We start from the raw sequence: 8,114 nt of genomic DNA on the forward strand, positions 1-8,114 counted from the left end.
GTCGTCCATCTCTCTCAGGCTCCACTGGGGATATTCTGCATCTGTGTTGGACGTATAAAACCTTTTGTAGCAGAAAGTAAAAGTGATTAAATTTCATGTTCAGTCTCTGCAGGTAGATGCACAAAAACATAATAGAACGTGTTTGTTTCATTTACGTACAGGTGGCACATTTGACTATCCTTCCAGCCAGGAGTCATTCAGCACCCCTGATTTAAATCCAACCGCACACAAACCAATCTGCCACACACAAACCTGGTCTTTGTTCTGCGTTTGTTTACTGCCCTTATCCTGAAAACTTGTTCAACAGAAGTTTGTTTTCAACAGCTGCTCGTTTTGCATATTAAAATCTTATAGGTTTCTCTCTCTCTCTCTCTCTCTCTCTCACTCACTCACACACTCACACACTCACACATATCTGCACACAAACCCTTACTATGTCCTGAATTCACTGAATGTTTCTATCAGTTGTTAAAAATTTTGTTTGTTAAACCTTGGAAGGTCAGTGTGTGTTTGCAGTTTGTGGCCTTGTCGTTCCTGTGTGAGTCATGCTGTTCAGGCTCAGTGTTCACATGAATTGGCTCATTCTTGTGAGGACTAATTACATTTTTCACTTATTTARTCATGTGCTCGCTGAATTTTAACCATCACCACACCCAGTAGTTCACATTCACCATCTGTCCCTTAAGTGAGACACTTTTCTCTAAAAAAAAATCTGGCAGCTCTGTACTTCCTTTGCGCAGCTAGGTGTCAGTAGTGTCTGAAAAAGATGCAGCCAGGCTGTGTGTCTGAGCGAAAGGGTGTGTGCATGTGTGGTTTGAGCACAATCAGAAGCTGGTATGGGAACCGCCACCAGGAGCGCTCGTGCTCCACTCAGAGCTTGTCGGAGAGGAGTGTGGGGGAGGGGAGGAGAGCAGGGCAGCAGATGCTCCGCCGGTGGATTAGGCTGCGTTGTTGTCGTCTCTTAGAAAAGAGGGCAAGACGAGGAGAGGAAAAAAACACAGGATATGACCAGGTGAAATGGGATCAGCTTAGTTTGCCTCATCTTTCCCACCAGGTTAATGAAAAGAAGGCACGCAATTTTAGTTTATTAGAGAGAAACAAAAACATCAACTCKCAGCTCACTGACTCATTTATGCATATTTTGTTTGCTGTTTCCTTAAATCTTGTCCATATTTTATGTAATATTGTGTGAAYAGCCACTAGAGGTGCTATTGCTCCATGGTAGATGTGAGCTGTGCTTTAGGTGTGTGTATGATCCACAGGGAACCAGATCAGATCCAACAAGACAACTTGAAAATCTCATCTAATGCGATTGCACTTGTTAATCCATCTTATGATCTTAGTTGCTGCAAGCACTACTTCTTTACTGTTTTGYTTCGTGCACTGTTCTGTCATTGCTGAGGAAGGAAACATAAAGACTAGAGAACTGTATGTTTAACTCTACAGGTAAAAAATAGCCCAAAGACATTGCCGTTTTAGTTGTGTGTTCACTCAGACAACAAAAAGCATGTTTACTACACAGCCAGATCCTTGTTTGGTCTGTGCACGGCCTCCAGAACATTTTCATAAGTAGGTTTGTGTGTTTGTGTGCTGCTACATGTCCTTTAAGTGAATCGTGTAATTAGTGTTTGTGGACACTTTCCAGATGTGTTTCCCCCAGAAGAAGAGGAGTGTGGCTCATTATCATTCTGGCCTGTTTATGTAGTTGCAGTGTGTGGACACTGAGTGGTGTTTATGAGCTGCAGAGAGGGTGTGAGGGAGACTTTCACAGACGTGACAGGCGAGACCACAGACCATCTGCTGCATGGCTTACTGCAGGATTAAATAGTGTGTGTGTGTGTGTGTGTGTGTGTGTGTGTGTGTGTGTGTGTGTGTGTGTGTGTGTGAGAGAGAGAGAGAGAGCATGTGCTGCATGTATGGGGGTTGGGCAGGTGATGATAAACCTTTTAACCTCCAGCTCTACTGCCCCGTTTCCAGACCTCTCTGTCTCTATTCAGCTTCAAGTAGAAATAATTAAAACCACTTGTGTGAAGGCTGAGTCGTGTTACAGAATGTTGCCCACCTACACACACACACACACACACACGTACACACAGTTCTGAGAGTGGGCACCCCACTTGGTTTGAAACAGCGTTTTTTGTTTATGGCCAGTTCAGACGCAGTCTCTGCAGGGAGTCAGGATGTAAACAAACACAGACACGACCCACAAAAACTGCACCAGCAAACTTACAGTAACTCAAGATTTACAGCTGCTCAGTGCCCATTCGGAAGTGAGCCACAATTACACGTTTACATTRGAGTGTATATGTGGATTTCACTATAGTGGGTGTATCTTTTCAGAAGGGTGTGTTTCACAACTTGTATTCATGGAAGTCTGCTGTGTAGCTTTTAAAGCAGTGATAAAAACCTAACTGGTTCAATCCTATAAATATATCTATAAAAATGTGTCTCATCTAAATGATTTAAAGTTGAAAAGCTGAAATGTTGTTTTTTTTTTTTTTTTTTTAAACAGATGGTGATGAGACTGGTATCATGGATGGCCTGTTGGAGGCGCTGCARTCCGGTGCTGCTTTCAAAAGAAAGAGAGGACCCCGACAAGCAGGTACTCATCCTCAGAGCTCTAAACCTCAGAGAACATGGATCTCTCTTAATGTACAGATTTCGGTTTCCTCTCCCCTCCCCCTGTCTGTGGCAACACTCAGCATCCCGTTTTGTTTATGTTCCTCATCTCTGTTGCACGCCTCAGAGGCTGCGAGCTGTGATGTTATTCTGGGGTTTTTAGTTATAGGGAGCRAAGCTGATGCCATCCCAGGCTGGCGCAACAACAGAAGAAAGGAGTGGGTGCCACGAGTGGGTGGGGACGGTATGCCACCGAGTGGAGCAACTGATCGGGGTGTGGTGGTGGAGCAGGAAAAAATGGGAACTATGGAGAGGTTAAACCCGCATGTGGGCAAAAAGAATAGGAAAACAGAGAGAAGGGAAAACATAAAAGATGTGGTGAAAGACTGAAATCAGAAAAATGTTTTTTTTTTAGGTTTCTATTTACTGTCTATTAACTGAGTAAAACAATCAAAAAGTGTCAGTTCACTGTAAATTACTGATGAAAGCTTTAAATAGTTTTGATCATAAAGCTGTTCTTGATTTATTTTTTATTGAAAAAATATGAAAGACAGTTAAACGTGTCAGATAAATTTTAAAATGTGTTTTATCCCAAACACTAACAAAAACTGTTTCTAAATTATTAGCTACATCCTCTATAGCACCATTCTTACACTTCTTGTACACAAGCCATAAAGCTTCAGTTTTCATCTAAATGCTCATACATAGCAAATATCTGATTACCTGCTCACCATCTGCTCCACTATCAGATTTAACAGAAATTGTCGATGTCTGCAYAAGTTGTCTAAAACGTTAGTGTGACATGGCCAGACCAGCCAGATGAAAGTGAATATAAGAACAGTGAATAAAGTGTAACATGACTCCTGCTTTTAGGCAACTTCTGTGTAACTGAGTGTTCAGTGCCCATTAACTGTTACAAATCAAGTAAGTGAGGCCCTGTGTGTGTGTCTATTCACATGCACATTTGTGTGTGTTCTGAATTTGCACATAAAGGCTGAGGAGGAGTGTGTGCAACCCAATCCCTCCTCCAATAGAAGCCAGATGTGAAGCGTTGTTCCAGAGTGAAATAACTCCTAGCCARAGGGTGGACTGCTCTTTTTTGTTTCTTCTGACCTTCTCCCTTTTTTGTCTCTTTTGATTGTCTTTTGTTCTAAATATATTTCCAAATCCTGTGTCATTACGTAACGGCTGTAAAACAGATTTAGTCCTCTGTAGGAAATATTGAGTGCAGTAAACTTCCATAAGCAACAAACAGCTCTGGCTCATCACTGTTAAACTAACTGGGACAGACTGAAGGAGGAAGAGGGAGCAGGAAAGAAAGAAAGAAAGAAGGGGGCCCACTCGAGGGTTCTCTCAGTCATCCATAATGGTGTTTGGCCACCTCACACTCCTAACAGGAAATACCTGATCAGAAATGTGAAAGAAACGGGGAGCAAGAGYTTTTCTTTGCTGCACATACCAGCGTGTGGGTTGGAAAATATGAGTGGCTGTGTTTCACATCCCTGCTAAATGTCTCCTCCCTGTCTTCTCCTTTACCCCACTGTRTCATTTATATTTTTCTTTTGCCAAAGTTCAGGAATTTCCAAAGCTGTGATGTGGTTTATTTGCAATTTTTGAAAAGAGTTTATACAGTAGGTTATTCTTTGATTTTTTTTTTTTTGAGGTCTTCTTTTTTTCCACATTGCTTTTTGTGGACTCATGGGRCTTACAGTGTTTCACCCAAACACAACAAGAGTGTGTTGTTTTTGTATGTGTTTTGCAAGTTTTATTGCATAGTTGAGTCAGAGGTCCTTTTTAGTGGAGCTGAAGTAGCAGGAGGCAGAGCTTAACCCTGGCTCAGTTGATACATTTCTGGGGCCACAGGCAGCCTCCATCTGTTGGTTAAAACACTCGTTTAACCAGATTCTGTACTTGTAGACTGTATGAGTTTTATTTACATGGAGTAAAATGTAAATGTAAAGCATGTGAAAAGCTGATAGTGTTGCTCAGGAATAATTTCTTTAAAGGCAACCCTGAGTAGTTGTATCATTCGATATGATAAACATTTACTTTGATTGTAAATCAAAGAYAGTACTATAGCATACCAGCTAAAGTATGTTTACTGGGTCCTCTGCCAACGCAAGGCTGCTTTTTTTTTCTTTCCCCCCAGCGAGTGCAAACTTCATCCTCCCTGAAGGTTAATTTCAGATAATATCTGACAATTGGTTCATTTAAACAAAACTAGAGCACGTTGACAGAGACAAGAATGCAGAAACGACTCAGCCTACAACTGAAACTGTGGATGGAGGACAACAGAGCTGCTTCATGGAAAGAGAACATTGGCTTAGCCTGTTAGCTTTCATGTTAGCGCCCAAGCTAACACATATGTAAAATATATAAATAAGTATATGTATGGATAGTAATATAGCATTTTTTTGCCATTTATATAATTTCGGTTGGGCACTAMTGCTATGTCACCTCTTGTATATGGATTAGCTCAGGCGCTAATGCAGAAGCTAACAGGCTAAGCTGAGGTTCTCCTTCCATGWAGCAGATCTGTTTTCCTCTAYCTTTTCACTTTTAGGCTGAGTCATTTCTACATTCTCCTCTCTGTCAAGGCACTAAACTAAACAGCCTACAGYATTTTTAGTCTTTGTTTTACAGTTGAAGTAAATGTTTRTCCAATAATGTCTAATGTTACAACTYGTCAGGGTTCCCTTTTAATTAATTTTGAATATGAAAGAAAAGATGGAGTGATTCTTGGACCATCTGAGGCTTTGATAGCTCATGAGGAATMATTATTTTATTAGATCTGGTTTTTCATGCTTTCCACCCTCACTCACTGTAACTTAATGCACCACTTGCCTTGGGGACAGTCAGACCAGCTGATGATCTGATCTTATGAATATCTAATTACTTTTCTCTGCAGCTAAAGCACTATTAATGTTTAGCTATCATGTTCAAAGTAGTCATTAGTCAGATGTCTCATTATGTGTCAAAACATTAAACAATTTATTTGAATARTTTATGAGAGAGTAGTTTCAGCTGTTTGGTTCAGTTTAATTAACTTTTTTCTCTTAAAGTTCACTTCAAAAAGTTTACCTTTTTATTTCAATTCACAAATCAGGTATTTATCTGCTTATGTTGCTTGTACCTCTTAGTAAGTAAACATGTATATAAAGCACATTAACAAATGATAATRCATTAATAAGACAACATTAAAACTCAYACATGCATGTTAAAAACCTTAAATCTAGTTTTTAGTTGCTTTTTAAAAATCTCTCAGCTCTTAGCGATTGAGGTAAGAACCTGAAATGCTCTGTCCACACTTGTCTTTAGTCAGGACCAGTAGTTATTTTAGCTACGTTTCTATTRCTTTTAGCTAGTTTCTTGCTACCCTTAGCTTTTAGCCAATGTTTTTAGTTAGAATTTGCAACTCTTTGCTTATTGCGAGGCTTTTAATATTTTTTRCTATAACAGCTAAGTTTTGGATTTATAAAATTTCAGCAAAGTTCATCAGCACTCTGTATTAACACTGCATTTTCTGTGAAAACAGAATATCTCTAATTTTATTATATAAAGAGTTCCCCTTCATCCTCCTCCTCCCTCACAGCTGCAGTGACTGCAGACGTCACGGCTGATTTCAAAGACCTGTTGAGTGTGTCGTGATGCTCTTTGTGTCACAACAGTGTGACTGAATAGCTTGCCACGAGGCTGTTAAAGCCATCCAACCCATCACCTTTGACCTGTACCTCAGCTCGCTCTGTGTGTGTCTGATTGTCATCTAGAATGGTAGAGGCTACAGCTGCCTACCCTCCGTCTGTCTACTCCCCCTCATTAAACACATAAAGATGAAACACACGCCAGATGCTCACATGCCAGTACAAAAAGACACATGGGTGTTTGCATATAAATAGATGAAACTAAACACATTCCAGAGGACAATCTGGCAAATAAAACAATCAAACTTTCTCATCACCCTTAAATTGTTTTTATATGTGTATATATATAATTTTAGACTCATCAGCTGTGCAAAGTTACCCTTTTTTATGTTTTCAGATCAATTTATGTAGAGGAATGATTTGTCTAATGTGTCTATAGACCCATCTGCTGGGTCATGACCCTGGCTGCAACAACCAATCCCAGAAAGCAACGTGCTGACAAAGTACCACTAACAGAGAGACTGAGATAAAGAGCACAGCAACAATTGAGGCACACGCTGGCTCTGCAGACAGTCTGCTCTTATGGAATGGAAACAGAGAAAACTTTCTGCYCTGAACACATGCTTTCACAGATGTTTCCAAACTCCAACACTCCTGCAGACACCCAGAGGGCTCTCAGTATAATGCTCCTCAATCAATTCATAACTGAAACACTGGTGATGTCACAACAACACTATCTGAAAAAAGATCCAGTGTGTGCATCAGTCACCAATAATCAATCAATCTTTTCCCACCAGAGGTGCTATTGAGTGACGTCACTTTTTCCCACAGTCCTCTAATGCAGAGCAGCGGTGTTAAACAGTTCTGCCTGAAGAGGGCGATCTCATTCCCTTCTAAGTTAAAAACACTGCTTCAGCCTGCATCTGCAGCTTTTTGTCCCTCTTTCTTATGCAGTCATGTGATTGTTACACATTCTGTACTAGAGGAAGCAAAAATGGCTGCTTTTTTGTCACTATCTTGCAGATCTTGTGTTTGTAAAACAAATACACACACATTCATCAGACCAACCTTTGTTGTCTGCCCCAACAAGTCCATTACCATTGCTGCAGCCAAGTGGCTCCATGCCAGCTGCGTGGATCATTCAGCCAAAATCAGACCTTTTAATTGTATAATCTCCGTGCCTGTGATGCCACATACTGAGTGTTTCTACAAAGWTAGAAGGCTCACAAGAAACAGAGAGAAGAAAGAAATTACTAAAGCAGCTAAGAATGAGACATTCGCACTTTTCGTTCCAAGCAAGGGACACGATCCAAAGCTGCTGGGGTGTTAGATTTCACCAGCAGCTTTATTCCTTCAGCCTTTAAATGGTTACTTTCAGAGTCGCTAACATGTTGCGAGTTCCTGGGACAGTACCACAGCAACAAACCCTGAATCTGTTAAGTACAGATGAATCACGGCAGCAGTGAAGACACGAGGTCCATCACTTGTCATTCAGATGTGTGGGCAGAGGGCTTCAYGAAACAAGACCAAGATTTTTAAAACAGTTTTATGATTTAAAACAACGCCAGCCCTCACATGAAAAGGTTCATAGAAAGGATCACCTTTTTTTTAGTGAAGCCCAAAACCTTTTAACTTCATTGTACAGGGAAAAGTAATCTAAGTACCTTTTTTTTTTTTGTTTTTAGTGTCCAGGTTTGTCTAAATCCATGTCTAACCCAGGCTGCTCCCTCTGATCCTCCTCCTGTCTTCTCCTCTCAGAGGAAGTGGAGGAAGATGAGAGAAGCTTGAAGCTGGCTCGACAGACTTTGAAGAGTTTTTCTCTGCGGGTTTAAATTTGTAGGAGAAGCGTTGCCC

The 8,114-nt window shown here is 40.7% G+C and overlaps 1 protein-coding gene across 2 annotated transcripts in view; it reads left to right on the top strand.

Annotated features, from left to right (window-relative positions):
- The window catches only part of diaph1 (diaphanous related formin 1), a 117,534-nt gene that overhangs the window by 104,160 nt on the left and 5,260 nt on the right, over positions 1–8,114 (top strand). For both annotated transcript variants that reach the window (XM_014007291.1, XM_014007299.1), the window contains one exon: positions 2,513–2,602. In XM_014007291.1, coding sequence (XP_013862745.1) covers positions 2,513–2,602 — 90 coding nt within the window. The remainder of the gene's footprint in view (positions 1–2,512; positions 2,603–8,114) is intronic.

Source organism: Austrofundulus limnaeus, unplaced genomic scaffold (assembly GCF_001266775.1).
Source record: "Austrofundulus limnaeus strain Quisiro unplaced genomic scaffold, Austrofundulus_limnaeus-1.0 Scaffold1, whole genome shotgun sequence".
Taxonomy (NCBI): domain Eukaryota; kingdom Metazoa; phylum Chordata; class Actinopteri; order Cyprinodontiformes; family Rivulidae; genus Austrofundulus; species Austrofundulus limnaeus.